This window comes from Dama dama, chromosome 14, assembly GCF_033118175.1.
Source record: "Dama dama isolate Ldn47 chromosome 14, ASM3311817v1, whole genome shotgun sequence".
NCBI classification, from domain to species: Eukaryota; Metazoa; Chordata; class Mammalia; order Artiodactyla; family Cervidae; genus Dama; species Dama dama.
This window is the reverse complement of record NC_083694.1, coordinates 20,582,078-20,603,201: the sequence shown is the minus strand read 5'-3', so window position 1 is coordinate 20,603,201 and position 21,124 is coordinate 20,582,078. Positions and strand designations below refer to the sequence as shown.

The 21,124-nt window shown below is 36.3% G+C and overlaps 1 protein-coding gene across 1 annotated transcript in view; it reads right to left on the bottom strand.

Annotated features, from left to right (window-relative positions):
• Positions 1–1,291: 1,291 nt before the first annotated feature.
• LYPLAL1 (lysophospholipase like 1) overlaps positions 1,292–21,124 on the bottom strand; it is a 34,373-nt gene continuing 14,540 nt past the window's right edge. Inside the window, exons 3-5 of the mRNA XM_061160052.1 lie at positions 17,460–17,629; positions 4,145–4,260; positions 1,292–3,353 (exon numbers count right to left, since the gene is read on the bottom strand). Of these exons, the coding sequence (XP_061016035.1) occupies positions 3,135–3,353; positions 4,145–4,260; positions 17,460–17,629 (505 nt within the window). The 3' untranslated portion in view covers positions 1,292–3,134. The remainder of the gene's footprint in view (positions 3,354–4,144; positions 4,261–17,459; positions 17,630–21,124) is intronic.

The window sequence follows — 21,124 nt, the reverse complement described above, 5'->3', positions numbered from 1 at the left end:
TTTTTACATGTGCTATAAAACTTGATCCTAAACACTTTTACAAAGGAGTAATCTGTGGCAGAGGCTGAGATTTATTCCAGCATACCTAATTATTAAGGGCTTCCCAGGTGGTACTAGAGGTAAAGAACCCCCCTGCCAATGCAGGAGATGTAAAGAGATGTGGGTTCAATCCCTGGGTCGGGAAGATACCCTGGAGGAGGGCACAGCAACACACTCCAGTATTCTTGCCTGGAGAATCCCTTGGAGAGAGGAAACTGGCGGACTACAGTTCATAGGGCTGCAAAGAGTTGAACACAACTGAAGCTACTTAGCACACATGCACATAATTAAGTTCTAGGACAAACATTCACCAATTAAATCTAGATTCCTTTCTCTTATACTCTATTTGGTATGTATATACTCAACATATATAAGCCTGACACCCTTATCTATGATACGTACATATGCTACTCTTAGGGCAAATTGCAGCCAAAAGGGCTTTCAACATGAGAACATGAGTGATACCATGTATATTCAAGTCAGACCATTTAAAATTTCAAGAAGTTGAACTTCATTAAAAGCTTAAGATAATTAAAACACTGCAGAGTCTTCTCTGAGGGCATTTTGGACTTTTAAGTCTCAGTCTCTCTTCTTCTCTCCTTCTGTTTCTTCCTCAATCCCTCCCTCTTCAAATTTATAGTTTATAGCTTCAAATAAAAGGAGAATAAGGGACTTCTGCTTATAACTAAGATAGCCAAGATGGAATAAGACAGACCAGGTTTAGTTTTTGGCCTGAAACAACTAAGAAGCTGGGCCACATCTGTATTTTCAGATACTGGGCACTGGTACTACACGATGGTCATCTTTTAGGAAGGTTTAAGTGCCCAGCTTATTGTGTGAAGAGTTTTTTAGGCCACAGCGTGGAGAGGAGACTCAGACGGAGCTGAGGAAGTCCAGAAGATCGAGAGGCTTAGAGTTACAGAATAGAGGATTAGAGAGTTGCAAGAGTGCCAGGGTTCTGCAGAAGGCCCTCTCAAATCTTTAGCAGAGTGTTCACTATCAGATATGTGTAAGAAAAGTTACCTAAAAGGAACAATCGCTGAGGCTCAGAGAGGGCTGGGAAAAGTCTGAGTTCCCACCAGACAGTGTGCGCAACCTCACAATCCAGTATCAGCGAGGGTCTAAAGGAAGCTAGAGGGGCTACAACAATATCACACAATGAGTATTTCAGAGCCTCCTCCCCTCCAAAAAATCTATCAGGGATAAAGATGATCATTTCATAAGGAAAAAGAGGCCAATTCATCAGAGGAACATAATTGTCTTACATGTTTATGCATTTAATAACAGTCTCAAAATACATAAAGCAAAACCTGAAGGAATTGCCAAGTGAAACAAATTCACAGTTACAGTTAGAACTTTCAATCCTCCTCTTGCAATAATTTATAAAATAAAGAGGCAGAAAATAGGTAACGGTACAGTATATTTGAACAAAAATATCAACCAACTTGCCCTGACTGATATGTATAGAATATGCCACCTCACATGAGCAGCATGTACTGTTTTCAGGGGTACACAAAACACCAAGACAGACCATATTCTGGGCTATAAAAAAAGTCACAATAAATTTAAAAGGTTTCAATTCATATAAAAAATACTTTCTTAACCATACATTAGAAATCAACAGCAAAGATCTTTAGAAAATTGCCAGTATATTGAAACAAAATAACACAATTTTAAACAACCCAAAGGTTAAAGAAGAAATCAAAAGGGAATTTAGAAAGATTTGACCTGAATGAAAGTGAAAACACAAAATATAAAAACCGTGGGATGCTTCTAATACAAAACTTGGAAGATTTATAGCACTAAAGGAGTATTTTAGTTGAAGAAAATATGAGGAAATTTTAGTGACCTTGGCTTTCTTAAGACTGCCTAAATAGGACTTCAAAAGCACAGACTATAAATTTTAAAAAATGAATAAACTGGACTTCATCAAATTAAAAACTTCTGTTCTTTGAATTACACTCTAAAGAAAATAAGGCAAGCCATGGATTAAGAAAATATTGGTAAAACATCTATTTAACAAAGGATTTTTATCCAGCATATATAAATAGCTCTTACAATGCAATAAGAAAAACAGCCTAATAAAACACACACGAAAGATATGAATAAAGATATCATCAAAGACTTTATACAGATTGCAAATGAGCATATAAAAATTGCTTTAAGAAAAAGCAAATTAAAAACACAAAGTGTTATACTATATACCCACTAGAATGGACAAAATTTTTTTAAAAGACGGGCCATACGGAGCACTGACTAGGGTCCGGAGAGCAACTGGAACCCTAGGGTTGGAGCGGAGCAGCAGTCTGGGTTCAGAGAACAGGAGCTCTGCTGGGACCAGAGAGCCTGGGTTTTAGTCTTCACTCTTGAGGCTTTGGGAAAGTCTGTATTCCTTCTATCACTATTATCAAATACCAGGAACAACTGGTTCTGCTTACTTCATCAAGCTCTAGTGATGATCAGGTGAGATAATGGGAAACCACTTTGTAAACATGGGGTCCAATGTTATTTGGGCTTCCCTGTTGGCTCTGCCTGCCAATGCAGGAGCTATGGGTTTGATCCCTGGGTCGGGAAGATCCCCTGGAGGAAGAAATGGCAACTTGCTCCAGTATTCTTGCCTGGAGAATCCCATAAGCATGACATAGAGCTGGACACAACTGATCGACTGAGCATACATGCACTGATTTTATTCTTTCAAAAATAAAATAAATGTGAATACATACATAAACATATTTTTAAAAAGGCAATTTAAAGAAAATGATAATGAAAATAATACCATGCTAAAATCTTTTCATGATTTCTCACTGCTGTTAAGCTAGTTTAATTATTGTAAAATTTCAATATTCAATTATTTACAAGGCCTCCAAATATTTAAAAAGAATTTGACAAATAATACACAGATGTTTGCCCAAATTAATGTTTACCATTAATAAGATCACACTACTCCCTATGGTGCTCAGTATGTCAAAAACAAGTAAGTCAGTAAACTGTTGATATTTCTTAATATTTTAATAAGTATTCATCAAATCAGAACTAGACAGTAGAAAACACTGTTCATAAAGACATTACTTGTATATTAACTCATCAATCTTGACTTAGTCCGGTAGCTTTGTAAGAATCCATGACTTTAGTTTCTCTAGTTCCGCTTTACTTAACTCATGGTAAACACCTGGAAAACTATGAAACGTTGTGCTCACTCCCAGAGATTTTAACATTGAATTTGTCTCTTCACCCCAAGAATGAAGAACTAACTCATCTGCAGTACCATGACACTGAAATAATTCAGGAAGAACACCGTCACTTTTCTGAAGAGCCTAGAGAAGAGGATATAAACATGGAGAAGTTTAAGAAATTCGTTTAAGAGCAGTATATATTCTTGGAAGTCAGGGAGGGCAGAAACATCTCAATTTAACAAAGCTTCAATATCTAAAGGGGAAAAGTGGTAGTGGCGGTGATGCCCAAGGTATATACTGATGGACCAGGCTCAGGAGCCCAGCTGGCTGAGGGCACTACAGGAACCGCGGTTGTGTGGGACCTGCACTCACTCCGTAGAGGGCTGTTTCAACAACAGTCAAAGCATTTCCTGAAGAAACCCTGTGTCTTGGGAAGACAACCCTTTTTGCACAGAGTGGAGAGAGGGAGGAACACAAGGGGAAAATGGCATTCTTGTTCTTGTTTCTGTACCTGCTGGTTCTATTCCCGGTAATGAGGCTGTATCACTATTATATTCCATTCATAAATTAGGAATAATGCTGCAAAATAGGTGTCAGCCATGTAACTTACTCTTTGGTTTGATTAAGTCATAATTAGCAAACCAAGCTATAATCATTTACATTTTTAATATGTATACAGGACGCATATATATTACATACGTATTTTTTATCCTTTCCCCTTTGAGACTTTGATTAACAATATTCTTTGTACAAGGCATTTCCTAAACAAGAATGACCAGCTGGAATTAATCAATATAGCTAATTTGCCCATGAGTTCCCAGGAATGCTCTGGGAAGCAACCGTTATTGTGTAATTATCAATGTCATTTTACTTTCAATGTGTGTATGTCTCATTTTTTTCCTTCTGTTTTGCTTTCTAAATCTGAAACTTACCTGGTAAACAGCAGATGTTTTATTCAGAAAACTAGAAAGAGCAAATACTCCTGCCACATCTTGATGATTTCTATATGCTAAATGCATTGCCATGCACCCTCCCATAGAAAATCCTCCTAAAAGAAGCAAAAATTGACTTATCAGTAAAATCAGAATAATGACAATTTGGAACAAGATATAGCTAGGCCAATCTTCCATAAATATCTGGAGACCTAAAAGTGATACAATGCAAAAGAAAAATTTAGTCTATTTTAGATCTTATGGAAAAAGACCTGCCACGAGTAAATAACACTATTCCAACTACATCATCACTAGTAAAATAATTTGCTATAAAGGAACTAGAATTGTACAAAGAAATAAAGTTTGGTCATCAAGTAAAAATATTTATCATAATTCAAAATATATGAGTCACAACACAAGTGTTATTTACTTAAATGTCTAATGTCTACTTATATTTGGTTTATACTTATAGAAGTGCTCATACTACAATTAATAACATGCACCTGTTTGTCTTAGTTGCCAAACTATAAGCTAGAGTTTTTCATATAACAGATGCTTAGTGATCTTTGAATTAGGAAGGATGATCAAAAATTTGGTGAGCTAATTAAAACATCTTTATATTATATTATTTTGGAAACTAACGTGATGGTACAATTAAAACATATATACTTATATGTACTTTTAAAAAAGTTTGGAAAAAATTTATTCACTTAACAAAATTTTATTGTCTTTTATGAGCCAATCACTGTCATTGGAGTGACACCAGTCACTGGAGATATGCAAATTAAAATACATGGATCCTTCTGTTCGAGGGGAAAAGAGACACATCACAAAATGTGGAAATGGGGACATGTCATGACACAGCAGAGAGGGTGGCCCAACTTAGAGATGTGGTGTGTTATTCCCTAGCTTGACTGAGAATTAAAAGACCCATCTCATGATTTAAAAGAAATCCGTATGTTATAGAGAGCAAGCCTGCAGGGACACAGTTTTTATTTTTGGAGAAATTCAAGAGCGTAAATAATACTTTTGCCAAATGTACCTAAGCAGAACATTGAATGTGACTAGTGTGACTGAGGAACTAAATGTTAATTTAATTTTACCTAGTTAAATTTTGAGTTTAAATACTCACATGTGGCTAGGGGCTATGCTAGAGGACAACGAAGTTCTAGATAACCTAAGCTGCATACCAATGACTGGAAAAAAAAGCTTCAAAAATTCACAAATTGAGCAAAAATGGAATTAATGTTTTATTAAGAAAATAAGGTAGCCAAGATAATTAAGACACGCCTGAGGTCAGGGGCGGCGGCTGAGTGGAGCTACCCCACCTCCAAGGAGCAGTGGCTGCGCGGGCGCAGGAGGGCCGAGAGGAGCTCCTCCACGTTCAAGGTCAGGAGGGGCGGCCGTGAGGAGGTGCCCCTCGTCCAAGGTAAGGAGCAGCGGCTTCGCTTTGCTGGAGAAGCCGTGAAGAGATACCCCACGTCCGAGGTAAGAGAAACCCAAGTAAGACGGTAGGTGTTGCGAGAGGGCATCAGAGGGCACACACACTAAAACCATAATCACAGAAAACTAGCCAATCTGATCACAGGACCACAGTCTTGTCTAACTCAATGAAACTAAGCCATGCCGACTGGGGCCACCCAAGACAATCGGGTCATGGTGGAGAGGTCTGACACTGGTCCACTGGAGAAGGGCGTGGCAAAGCACTTCAGTTTTCTTGCCTTAAGAACCCAATGAACAGTAGGAAAAGGCAAAATGATAGGATACTGAAAGAGGAACTCCCCAGGTCGGGAGGTGCCCAATATGCTACAGGACATCAGTGGAGAAATAACTCCAGGAAGAATGAAGGGATGGAGCCAAAGCAAAAACAATACCCAGTCCTGGCCTGGATGTGATTGGTGATAGAAGCAAGGTCCAATGCTGTAAAGAGCAGTATTGCATAGGAACCTGGAATGTTAGGTCCATGAATCAAGGCAAACTGGAAGTGGTCAAAAAGGAGATGGCAAGAGTGAACGTCGACATTCTAGGAATCAGTGAACTAAAATGGACTGGAATGGGTGAATTTAACTCAGATGATCATTATATCTACTACTGTGGGCAGGAAACCCATAGAAGAAATGGAGTAGCCATCATGGTCAACAAGAGTCCGAAATGCAATAATCGGATACAATCTAAAAAACGACATAATGATCTCTGTTCATTTCCAAGGCAAACCATTCAGTATCACAGTAATCCAAGCTTATGCCCCAACCAGTAACGCTGAAGAAGCTGAAGTTGAACGGTTCTATGAAGACCTGCAAGACCTTTTAGAACTAACACCCAAAGAAGATGTCCTTTTCATTATAGGGTCCTGGAATGCAAAAGTAGGAAGTCAAGAAACACCTGGAGTAACAGGCAAATTTGGCCTTGGAGTACGGAATGAAGCAGGGCAAAGGCTAATAGAGTTTTGCCAAGAGAACGCACTGGTCATAGCAAACATCCTCTTCTAACAACACAAGAGAAGACTCTACACATGGATATCACCAGATGGTCAACACTGAAATCAGATTGATTATATATATTCTTTGCAGCAAAAGATGGAGAAACTCTATACAGTCAGCAAAAACAAGACTGGGAGCTGACTGGCTGAGATCATGAACTCCTTATTGCCCAATTCAGACTTAAACTGAAGAAAATAGTGAAAACCACTAGACCATTCAGGTATGACCTAAATCAAATCCTTTATGACTACACAGTGGAAGTGAGAAATAGATTTAAGGGACTAGATCTGATAGACAGAGAGCCTGATGAACTATGGATGGAAGTTCGTGACATTGTACAGGAGACAGGGATCAAGACCATCCCTGTGGAAAAGAAACGCAAAAAGGCAAAATGGTTGTCTGAGGAGGCCTTACAAATAGCTGTGAAAAGAAGAGAAGTGAAAAGCAAAGGAGAAAAGGAAAGATATCCCCATCTGAAGGCAGAGTTCCAAAGAACAGCCAGGAGAGATAAGAAAGCCTTCCTCAGCAATCAATACAAAGAAATAGAGGAAAACAACAGAATGGGAAAAGACTAGAGATCTCTTCAAGAAAATTGGAGATACCAAGGCAACATTTCATGCAAATATGGTTTCAATAAAGGACAAAAATGGTATGGACCTAACAGAAGCAGAAGATATCAAGAAGAGGTGGCAAGAATACACAGAAGAACTGTCCAAAAAAGATCTTCATGACCCAGATAATCACGATGGTGTGATCACTCACCTAGAGGCAGACATCCTGGAATGTGAAGTCAAGTGGGCCTTAGAAAGCATCACTATGCCTAGTGGATGTGATGGAATTCCAGTTGAGCTATTTCAAATCCTGAAAGATGATGCTGTGAAAGTGCTGCACTCAATATGTCAGCAAATTTGGAAAACTCAGCAGTGGCCACAGGGCTGGAAAAGGTCAGTTTTCATTCCAATCCCTAAGAAAGGCAATTCCAAAGAATGCTCAAACTACCGCACAATTGCACTAATCTCACACGCTAGTAAAGTAATGCTCAAAATTCTCCAAGCCAGGCTTCAGCAATACATGAACTGAGAACTTCCAGATGTTCAAGCTGGTTTTAGAAAAGGCAGAGGAACCAGAGATCAAATTGCCAATATCCGCTGGATCATCAAAAAAGCAACAGGGTTCCAGAAAAACATCTATTTCTGCTTTATTGACTATGCCAAAGTCTTCGACTGTGTGGATCACAATAAACTGTGGAAAATTCTGAAAGAGATGGGAATGCCAGACCACTTGACATGCCTCTTGAGAAACCTGTATGCAGGACAGGAAGCAACAGTTAGAACTGGACATGGAACAACAGACTGGTTCCAAATAGGAAAAGGAGTACATCAAAGCTCTGTATTTTCACCCTGCTTATTTAACTTATATGCAGAGTACATCATGAGAAATGTTGGGGTGGAAGGAGCACAAGCTGGAATCAAGATTGCTGGGAGAAATATCAATAACCTCAGATATGCAGATGATACCACCCTCATGGCAGAAAGTGAAGAGGAACTAAAAAGCCTCTTGATGAAAGTGAAAGAGAAGAGTGAAAAAAAAGCTGGCTTAAAGCTTAACATTCAGAAAACTAAGATCATGGCATCTGGTCCCATCACCTCATGGGAAATAGATGGGAAGACCATGGAAACAGTGGCAGACTTTATCTTGGGGGCTCCAAAATCACTGCAGACGGTGACTGCAGCCATGAAATTAAAAGACGCTTATTCCTTGGAAGGAAAGTTATGACCAACCTAGATAGCATATTAAAAAGCAGAGACATTACTTTGCCAACAAAGGTCTGTCTGGTCAAGGCTATGGTTTTTCCAATGGTCATGTATGGATGTGAGAGTTGGACTGTGAGGAAAACTGAGTGCCGAAAAATTGATGCTTTTGAACTGTGGTGTTGGAGAAGACTCTTGAGAGTCCCTTGGACTGCAAGGAGATCCAACCAGTCCATCCTAAAGGAGATAAGTCCTGGGTGTTCATTGGAAGGACTGATGCTGAAGCTGAAGCTCCAGTACTTTGGCCATCTGATGCGAACAGCTGACTCATTGGAAAAGACCCTGATGCTGGGAGGGATTGGGGGCAGGAGGAGATGGGGACACCAGAGGATGAGATGGCTAGATGGCATCACCGACTCGATGGGCATGAGTTTGAGTAAACTCTGGGAGTTTGTGATGGACAGGGAGGCCTGGCGTGCTGTGATTCATGGGGTCGCAAAGAGTCAGACATGAGTGAGCGACTGAACTGAATTGAACTGAAGATAATCAAATGTGATATTTAATTCTAATGTGGTAAAATGTGAACAAAAATAGGTTGGTAAGCAAAAATATATTTAAAAATTATCATAAGAGCACACTACTGAGAAAATTTTACACATTAAATGCACCCAGCCCATCACTTCATTTTTATTGACTAGGGTAATCTAATCACTTCATAGGATTTCAGAGTTCCTTGATGGGTCCAATCTAACAGTAAAAACAACAAAAACTAAAAAGAAAACACTTTCCCACATATGAAATGTCATTATGAACAAAGGCATCCAGAAGACATTTAACCTCAAGTTCAATTCTCGTAATTTATAATGAAGAAAAATGTACTCACTGAAAATTTATTATTTTAAGATTCAATCTAAGTCCCTTATCCATTTATAATCCTGTGAGGTAGTCTGCAATTCCTCACCAGTGATCTCTGACGATACAGTCACCTTTAACATTGTGGACACCAATGTGAAAAGGGACTTTATGTATTTTTTTCTTCTAATAGAAGAAAATTTAACACAAAGGACTAGTTATTTGAATTCAATTTCCATCTAAGTGTCTAAAATGCAATATAAAATATACTGTTCAATGAGTAAATACCAAATAGCAAACTCATTGTAGGTAATACTTACAATGTATATTTATAGTTGCTGGCAAAGTATTAAAACATCAGGAGTTAACATTTCAACATACATTTAAGATTAACAGGCTGAATAAAACATGTTAAAAAAATAATAAACCTAGCTTTTATGAACTCTTTAAATGAAATAAAACAGTAACAATGTATAAAAACTACACTGGGAAAACCAAGCTAATCTATCTGAAAACAAAGTTGGGGGGAAAAAGGGTGGGGAACTTACAATTCAAGTTTATCATCAGTTGAATAGGATTTTTAAAATGCAATAAAATCCACCCTACATTCAAATTTCAACAATTTTTCCATTTGATTTACATATAATTATTCTTCAGACTGAACTGTGATAAAGTTTCAAAAATTTGGGAACATATAAATTATGCCAACCATATTTGTATACTTTCTCTTGTATAAAGTTTATAGGATAAATAAAATATTAATCATGTTCTATGGAAAGGTATTAAAACAACAATCCCAAGTCTTAAAAGTTTTGATAATTGTTGTTGAAGAAACTCAAGTTATTTAAGACATATATATGTTGAAAGAAGGTAGAAAGATGCTATCACTTTCCAGTTTTACTCTAAGATCTTCAGAAGAAACATATATAATGTCGGGAAAGTAAGCCTGCAAATTGTGGAGCTAGGTTTCATCTTGGTAACTGCAACCATCTCTTCATTTTAATTTTAAATCTTTCTTAAAATTAATATGCTAATATATGCCCACTGAGTAAAGTATTTCCATCATACAAACATAAAGAAAATGGGTTACTCAAAATCTCACGACTCATATACAATTCTAACAGGTTTTAAAAATTTATTTTAGTAGTTAAACTCACTCTATATGTACAATTTTATACCTTACTTTCTTGTAATACTGATTTGAATGTCTTTAAACAGAGTTATGACATTCTATACTTATTTTTTTAATTCATTGAGCACATACTAAATATACCAAGTGCCTTCTAAATGTGTATATACACTATATACTGGTTACATAACATTCAGTTGTATTAACTGACCATTATTCCCTTAACCGCTTTCCTCATGACGAGTATTTAGAGCATCCAAGTAAAATATTTAGGTGTGATTCCAGAAGCACATGATTATCCATGCTTCAATTGTTAATACACTCACATTATCAAAATTCTTATAATCTGGTCATTATCATTTGTCAGATTCTATACATCCTAGATCAAAATTAAACCTAAATTATGTCAATTTTCTCTTAACAACAAATTATCACCACCTAGTGGCTAAAAAAGGAATCTCATTATGGTACAAAGTTTCTGACTTAAGTCAATAGATCTGGGTTCTAGTCCCAACTCCATTTTAGCCAGTAATCTCTTTGAATTTTACTTTTTTCTTATCTGAAGGGTGAGTAATCATTTTATATTTTACCTATTAGAAGGGTCAAGAAAGATACTGTATGAAAATGTGTATAATTTAGATACTTTTTAGTGTTAAACTATACTTTTAATAAATTTTCTCAGAATGCAGGATCTGAATCCAGGTTTTAATAATACCTATGAGGCCAAATTCAGAAAGCAATTTAAAAATCACTAATTATTGCTTGTGTTTCCCCTAATTTTTACCACATACTCTGAAGAATTATGTGTGGTATAAATATATAAAAATACACTTTCTTGTATCTGATATTCTTAACGTACAGGGTGAGGATTCATGAGTGTCTCCAAGGAACACATTTAAATTGGCCCAGATCCTCCTCCTATCAAACCGAAGTTTATTCTTTCCATTAAGAAAGAAATATATTCCCACTGATGAAAATAAGGAAAGGAAGAATTTCTTTTTGCAGCTAAAATCTGCAGTTGAGCGCGGGGTCCTCAAGTGTAACCTTACAGCCTTGAACACTCTCTGTGCTGGCCTCTCATTCTACTGGATCCACTGCCTCTTCCCTGACCTTCAGCCTCCACTGTGTTGTCAGCGTACTCCTTTTATTTATTTTTTTGATAAAATTATTTTGAATACATGTAAACTATTTAATACAAAGGATTAGCAGCCAGCAAGCATAAATAACTTATAGAAATCAAGTAAGAATAATTTTAAACAACCAATATGAGAAACAAGCAAAGGTTTTGAATTCATGGGGAAGAAATTCAAATGGCCAATAACAGATGCTCAATTTCACTAGTAAAAAGCACCATAAAATGTAATTAATTAAATTTACATCCACAAAATTCGCAACAAACACATTACTATGAGTGAGTAAATAGTAACTCTCATTCATTGCTAGTAAGAAACAAAATTGGTCTACCAACTTTGACAGTGGTTTTATAATAATAATAAATTGATTTGAATAAGTGAAAATTATAAATACTCTATGAATAGTCACTGAGAATGAGAAACAATGTATATTATTGATGTAATCTGACTCTTCTATATTATTTTAAAAGATGGACTAAATCTACTTGTATTAAATCAATTCACTAAATTTAAAAAATAATGTTGACAAAAATATGTATTTAAATATTGAAGCAATCATGTAAATTTTTGGCAAAACAAAGAAATCACTGAGCTTCCCCAAGCTTAGTGGTAAAGAACACACCTGCCAATGCAGGAGACATGGGTTCAATTCCTGAGTCAGGAAGATCCCCTGGAAAAGGAAGTGGCAAGCCACTCCAGCATTCTTGCTTGGGAAATCCCATGGATAAAGGAACTGGTGGGCAACCACTTGTAAAAGAATGAAACTAGAATACATTCTAACACCATACACAAAAATAAACTCAAAACGGATTAAAGACCTAAATATAAGACCAGAAACTATAAAACTCCTAGAGGAGAACATAGGTAAAACACTCTCCGATATAAATCACAGCAGGATCCTCTATGACCCACCTCCCAGAATATTGGAAATAAAAGCAAAAATAAAAAAATGGGACCTAATTAAACTTAAAAGCTTTTGCACAACAAAGGAAACTATAAGCAAGGTGAAAAGACAGCCCTCAGAATGGGAGAAAATAATAGCAAATGAAGCAACGTACTCCTTTTAAAACGCTCATCCGACTGAGTCATTCTCTGTATGTAACTCAATAATCCTAGCAGCTGAAGTGCACACCAAACTAGTAGTTCCTGAGACATTTTAAGGTGTCCCTTGTTTTCTTTCATGAATGTGTTTCCCTTCTTGTTTACCAGCCATACTCTCATTCATTCTTTAAAACTCAATTGGAAATGATCTCTTCTAAGCAGTTCTCAGCTCCCCCTCCAAATTTATGTGTTCATTCCTCACTGTTCACACTATATACCTTGTAAATACTTTTACAATAATACTTGGATTGTATAAAACACTTTACTTTTGTTATCTCCCTCATTATAATGTAACGCTTTTGATAGTATTTTTTTTTCTTTTTTGGTACTCCAGCACTTAAAAGTTAATGATTTGGAAATTAAATTTAGTATGAGAAGCATCATTTTTGACCTGACTAAGCTGTGTAAACTACTGGAAAAGGGGTATATCATATACCATGAAAACATTGTTTTTAAACTAGGTTTAATATAATAAAATATCACTAATCAAAATAAAACCAGAAAAAAAGAATGGGCTGCCACTTATTCAAATATAGAGAAGAGTTTTGTTTACAAAACCATACTGGTTAAAACCACAATCTCAGAGACAAGGGTTACATGAAGACACAGTATATGATATTAAATCTGAAATTTTATCACATACTAAATTAATAAGGATAATAATTTTGTACTTATCTCCATGTTTTCCTTTTTAATCCTTTAATTTTCAAGTTTTTCCCCTTAGAATTCATTAAAAAATACAACCTAACCTCACTGTGTTGTTCATATATGTGTTTCCTGCATCTCAAATGCATTGTTCTTTTAATAAAAATGACTCAGCATCTCAAATGCAGTTTTCTTTGACTTCTCATTGAATACCTCCTTGATTAAAATGTTGAAAATAGCATTTAAATCTTAAACAATCTATGAGCAATGAAAATCAGCATGTATACCATTAGGGAAAGAGAAGAGCTGGTGGGGAAGGGACACTGAGCTCCTTGCGAGTCTCCCAAGGGCAGCGGGGTCCAGTACAGCCTTCCCGCTGTGTGGAGACAACAGGGCAGGTGGCAGGGAGAGTGTTTAACAACAGCAGCAGCATCACACGCCAGGCACGTTTCCAAGTATTTCACATGAATTGATTAATTGAATTATCACAACTCTATAAGTACTATTATTATCACCCAAGCCCAGAGGTTAAGGACACTCACATACCCACAAAAATAGGCACTGGATCAAGGATTAGAAACTTGCAATTTGAGTGCACAGCCCAAGTTCTTAACCATGTTAAACTGCTGTCAGCTGCATTAGTGTGTCTGCAATTATGATATTTGTAACTTGGGAAATGCATGTACAAACATTCAAATACATAATGATATTGCCTCATGTACCACATTTTCAAATGAACTGAGAGTTCAGTCAGATAAAAGACAAAAAGAAAAATAATAATAACTACAAGAGAAAATCTGATAGGACTAGAATGCCATTTCCTCTAAACATCAATAGCCAACCCACGTGAAGAATCCAGCATATGAAAAGGAGGCAGTATGATAGGTGTTTTGTTTTAATAAAGAAGGTCAAGAATCACTTATATTTTGACATACATGTTTAACTGTATAGAAATGCTTCAAAGATTTATTTTCATTGAATGGTTAAGTAACTAACAGTACAGGTAACAAAGACAAACCACCTTGAATCTACACTTCTGTGTCTCTTTCACATCTCAAGCTATGAAAGAGGCTTTACAGGAATTGATAGGCTCACCCCACAAATTCTAAATAAATTTTTCTCTTTCCCCATTATTTTATATTCATATAAGTGCATACAAATTTCCTATTACATATATATTTTGTAATAAACTTCAAATTTTATGATTTAGTAGTTTATAACTCTTCTAAGATGAAATTTGTTGTTAAAAATTCAATGGAGCTATGATAAAATAGCGATCACATTACTGACTGCTTAATAAATAAGATCATCTTTTAACAAGGTTTTCTTGGTACTTCAGAAAATAATTTAAACCTTTCATGATATAGTAGAAAGAAACTAAAATAAATTCTAGATGAACCAAAGAATTACAAATTTAAAAAACATTATGGAAAAGTCAGTAGAAAATCTATTTGAATATTTACTCAAATTCTAGAAGAATAACTTCTTAATCTGAGAAGTTATTTGGAAAAAACAGACAACTAAAAACAGCTTTCTCATGTCAGAACATAACAAACAGAATTAAAAGGAAAATAAATTAAGTGTAAATTAATTGCCACTTTTTACTTATTTTTATACTTTGGCCACCTCATGAGAAGAGTTGACTCATTGGAAAAGACCCTGATGCTCGGAGGGATTGGGGGCAGGAGGAGAAGGGGACGACAGAGGATGAGATGGTTGGATGGCATCACCGACTCAATGGACATGAGTTTGGGTAAACTCCAGGAGTTGGTGATGGACAGGGAGGCCTGGCGTGCTGCGATTCATGGGGTCGCAAACAGTCAGACACGACTGAGCGACTGAACTGAACTGACTTATTTTTAGCAAAGATTTTTCAAGACAGTATCATTTGCAAGGTATAATAAGACAGATATTCTAATAAAGGTGGGAGAAGAATCAACAGGTGTAGTGTTTTCATGAAAGGACTTTGACAGCATGTATTAAGAGTTTTACAAATATTCATACAAATGTTCAGTTAAACAGAAGAATCATGTGCTTTAAAATGAAGTAAACCTAGATTCAAAATTCTTATCAACTCTCTGACCCTATAACAATCCATACATAGCCTCTTTTCAAAAATGAATAAGATGAAATAACTGATGGATATGGGGAAGGGCAAGGAGTAGGGATGGGAGAAGAGACAAGCAGGTTAAGTATCAATAGTTACAATTCAATGTGATACATTCTTTAACACATGCACATTAAGAGTACTAAGTGTATTTTCTACTTATTCACATTGTCATTGCATTAGTTCAGGATCTTACTATCCTACAAACATAAATTCAGGAACTGGTTCTTCCATACCCAACTTTTTATCTCCTCCCTTAGCCCTTCTGAGGATTAATTTTCCTAAAGCACAGTTCTAATTAACTATATGACTCAAAGACATACTTAAGTCATTGCTCCTCAATTACCTATAGAATAAAGGATAAAAGGGGAATCAGAAAGAATTTATTGAGATTGTAAAATAAGCCAAGTATTTGACAGACATCATCTTCCAGTAAGGGAGTTCCCTGGTGGTTCAGATGGTAAGGAGTCTGCCTGCAATGCAGGAGACCTGGGTTCAATTCCTGGGTTGGGAAGATCTCCTGGAGAAGCAAATGGCAACCCACTCCAATATTCTTGCCTGGAAAATCCCATGGATGGAGGAGCCTGGTAGGCTACAGTCCATAGGGTCACAAAGAGTCGGACACCACTGAGTAACTTCATTCACTCACTCACTCAGTCTCCCAGTAAAATAGATACTGTATCATTATTCCCACTTTACAGATGAGGCAGCAGAAAATCAGTGCAGGTTATTAAGTGATGAACCAGCTAGGCAATGGTGGACTTCAGATTTGAACCATTTTTGTCACTATGCCATCATGCTCTTCGAGCTGTTAGTTGAACTATGAGATCAATAGGCATTTTCCAGTCACACAACGAACGAACTTTCTGCTAAAATAATCTAACGTCCAGTCAGACAACAACAAGCACTACTTTTTCTACTTCTATTTACCATTCATATCACTCTCTATATCTAGATATCCATACTATAATAGTTAAAATTTTATTTATTTGCACATCTTAAAATCTCAGATGTCTTTGACACTTTTTTCTTAAATTGTCTCCTAAGAGACTTCATCTAAATTCCAATTACTTAAATCATCAGCTTACTGATCAGATCATGCCACTGATTATAAATGTTCAGTTCTGTGCCAGGCATTGCAATGGGTGCTGAGAAATAAAAATAAATAAGCATGATCATTCCCTTTGAAGAGCAGCCAGTTATATAGCTTTAGGGCATTTGTCGAGGCTAGTTGGCAGGACAGTTATTACAAGTGCCTCATGGGCTCCTCTAGGTTGTAAGCAATTGGGGCACATAGATCCTGTTGTATTTACCTGTGTCTCTTTGAGCATTCGACTTATTGCCTGACACACAATACTTAGAAAATGTTTGCTAAATGATCGAAGGACAGACTCTGTTATACACTCATGTATCTTGAGTTCTACCTTGTAACTGTTTCATGATGCCCTAGACTGCACTGGAACCCCTTTAGTGGGTTCTTCACAATACTCCTATAATGTTCTACATCCATATCTGTGACATGGTGTGAAACACAGAAACAGAGTTAACACCGATAAGGAAACAAAGGCCCAGAAGGGTGATGTTACTGGGCTGGAGGGCCAGTTGCTTTTAACTCACGGAAGTGAATACTGGAGCCAAGACAGAAAAGAATGGATTCCATCCATTATATCACACTGCTTCTTAACTCAATGAATAGCTTAGTACTTCAATAAACACAAAGGCAGTTTATTAGTTTGCTCAAATCCTGTCTGTACAGGATTTCAAAGTGCATTCTAAACTTATTTACAACACGATGGTGGTGGTTTAGTCACTAAGTCATGTCCGACTCTTGCAAGCCCAGACTATAGCCCTTTTCATGGAATTTCCCAGGGAAGAATACTGGAGTGGGTTGCCATTTCCTCCTTCAGGGGACCTTCCCCACCCAGGAATGAAACCCACATCTCTTGCATCTCCTGCATTGGCAGGTAGATTCTTAACCACTGCACTACCTGGGAAACTATGAATAGGTCTCATATGATATACAAAGTGCTTCCAAATAATGTTCCAAGTAAAATCCAAAGTATAGAATTAAACAAGTGAATCAAAATATTTAAATTGCCAACATCTAAAAATCTTACCTACTAATATTCTGTTCTTCTTGATGCCAGTTTTTACTTCATCATCAATCAAATCTGTAAGTACCTGACACATTACATCAATTGATTCAAGGTGCTCTGGGCAGTCATTTGATATTTTAAGTCTGTCAAACCATACATTGGAGATTCCTCCTTTCAAAGGAGTATATGGCCTGTTTAAAACCAAAAAAGAAAAAAGAAAAAAAATTAAAACACTTTAATTTCTAAAATATTAGTGCTTTGAATTCATTACAATTTCTTTCATGTTTTAAAAGTTAAAGAATTCATATTAAAGACATTCCCATGCTTGTCTTAACTCTCCTATACTTACATTGGTTTTATTAACATTGATTAATGCCAGTTCATCATAGTCTCTCCATCTTTTGAGTTTCACACTCTCCAGAAATTCCCAATGAAAAAAGAGTAATCATATTTTGTATATTGTGTGTGCATGTTATTTTTTCCACTCAATTTAAATGATTAATAAATCAGGTCTATGACTTCTTTATATTTCTGCCTTGATATACTTTAATCTTTTTTTTTTTAAGTATAACGATCAATATTTAAGTATTCACAGCTAAATAAATAATGGCTGTCCATGCAAAAAGTCAGGCCTCAAGAGCAGAAAATATGATTCACCAAAATGTTTTTAAATGATGGTTAGTTTGTAGCACAGAAGTTTGAAGGCTGAGTTAATAATTTAAAGGTTTCTTGATCACATCCAGGCAGATTATCTTTAGAATAGGGGTCTTCAGGTTTTTTTTTTTTAATCAGGAGTTGGAGATATTTTATTTTTAAACCTTCTCAGAAACCTTGAAATGAAAGAATTTAAGGGGATACAAATATTCACTGGAAGTGCTGTTCATATAGATATTCCAACACTGTCTGCAACACTCAATTTGGGTCTCAAATTGAGTGCTTTGCTGGACTTACAAAACATTCTATATGCTAAGATACCCTGAGCTGGATGTCTTGTTGAACAAGATTGACATTTTAAGATGCTTTACATTTAAATATCAGGTAGGATGGCTACAGTATTAGTGAATCTTGCTTTGGATTCTTTTAAGGATATGTGTGTGTGTGCAGGCGTGCATGTGCGTGCACGCACATGCATGTGTATCCCAAGGTATTTCAAATACTCTGTTTTAATCAATTACAATGGGGTTAAGGGGTCTGGTGACAAGTCTTATGTTGGTAAACATAATTAAGGGAACTGAAACACTTTTTCAGGTTCCTGTAGCAAACACAGAGAAGTTTATGGGGAGATATAGATATAAATATATATGACACACATGGAGAACCAATGGTTTCTCAAAGATGAGGAACAGGATAGTTCAACAAAAGAAACAGCTCTTCTCTTAGCAAATCTTGCTTTCTATTTATGAGACAGTGAAAAATGGGTTTTATGTTCTAAGTAAGAAGGCCACAGAAAATTCAAACAGTGACAGAAGTATACACTGTAATTTGAAAGAAATCTAAAGCAATGCTGACCACAGATGCAGGGTTTCTTCTAGATCAACACTTCTATTGCTTTGCCCCATCTCAAATTAGCTATATATTCTCACCGTCCAGAGTCAGTGAAATAAAAGCATAAAATGTATAGCCAGAACAAAAAATGGAGGGCTAAAAGACACCAGCTGAATTCTGATTGTGCTTCCTTGCATATTCTTTAGTGAAAAACCAAGTGGAATCAACTGCAAACCCAAGCAGCTAGAGCTATTCAATTTTCATTCTGTCATCCATGGTAGCAAAAGAACTCTGCAGTCTATGCAGATCTGACTGTGGGAAACATCCAATTAATACCATCAACGGTGTGGTGTGGAAGGGAACAGGAGAACCATACAACTGTTGCTCTGTTTTAGTCTTAACTCTCCAAAATAAACGGATATCCACTTGAGGAACCTAAAAGTCAAGAGAACTATTCTGGAAACTTTTCTCGGAGAAAGCGAAAGAAATCTAACAAGAGAGTTGCTCTGACTCAGACTTAACAAGAACTCATCTGAAGAGATTCTTTCATTTACTAAAATATAACTGTGTTATACACTTCACTCTGTAGCATACTTTCTACACTGTGAATGTATATTACCAGTATCGATATGCCAGCACATAAAACCCTAACATTCTCTCCTAGTTTATGCTGGGCTGTGCTCAGTCGCTGAAGTGGTGTCCGACTCTCTGCAGCCCCATGGACTATAGCCCACCAGGCTCTTCTGCCCATGGGGTTTTCAGGCAAGAATACAGGAGTGGGTTGCCGTTTCCTTCCCAGGGATCAAACCCGCACCGCCTGTGTCGCCGGCACTGCAGGTGGATCCCTCACCCACTGAGCCATCGGGACCTAATTTATGCACATATATGAAATGGTGCAAACATGGGATACTTCGTCTGCACGTGTTCTGCTCTGATGCTGACTGTCCTCCTTTTTTTTTTGCTCATCTCTCTATTCCTCTTCTCCTCTCCTACCCCCTCACATATCTTGCCCTTCACACTGGGTAAACTATGTCAACCTTCTCGAATATATCCCTCAGTGTTTTTCCTGCACATATATTAAAAGACGTTTCTTTATATTATATTTGTTTTTTAACAGCACTATATGCTTTTCAAAAATGAAATAAGCCTATCTGGTTTTCTTATGTGTATTATACTTTTCTCCTATAACAATACCTCATGGATACCCTTTCATGTGATGTAGTTCTTACCCATCTTTTTAAATAGCTATATAGTATCTTGTAATTAAGATGCTCCATAATTTAATCAGCTACTCACTTACAAATGGGCATTTATTTGGTACCCAAGTTTTAGCCACTAAGAGCAGTTCTGCATTAAACATATTTGCATACATGTTTTTACATACTTAGATTTTTATTCTATGGAACAGAGTTTGTGGAATAGGCCTACTGGACTGAGAGGTATAATTTGATACTTTTATCTTAATAGAGGTTTCAGAGTTGCTTCCATGAAGGCTCTAAAAATTCACCTTTCTACAAGAAAAGTCAGAGAACATGTTTTTGCCCAACAGCTCTAATTACGATAGTTAACATACTTTAAAACATTACTACTGAAAGGTGGTAACCACACCTTTAAAATCAACTTTACTGAGATATAATTTACATATATAAAAGTACACCTTTTAAATACACAGTTCAAAGACTTCTGACAAAGTACTTCCATAGTGATACAGAATATTTTCTTTACTTCAGAAAACTCCATCCTGTCCACTTGCAAGCGAATCCCATTCACTTCCAACGCAGCCTCTATAGATTAGTGATGCCTTTTCAGAACTCTGTGTGAAGGAATTACTTATTCATATCACTGGCTATTTTTTCCTATTGGAATTTTGATTTTTTCTCACTAGTTTCAAAATGTATCTGTATATTATTCACCTAAATATTATTCACTTGTATTTCAAGTATTTTTTCCAATAGATTTCTGCATATTGACATAGGTATATAAAGTATCTTTTATTAAGCCAAATCAAAGACTTCACAGCTGATGTACTCTGAGAGGTATAATTTTAAATTAAATTGAATTAAACTAAAATTTTGGGTATTGTGATTTATTTAAGGTATGCGCAATTCATACAGTATTACATGTAGAATCCAAGATTGTCTTCTAAGATTTTTGTTTTCATTTTTACATCTAAGTTTTGAATTTTTCTGGAATTTATTTCC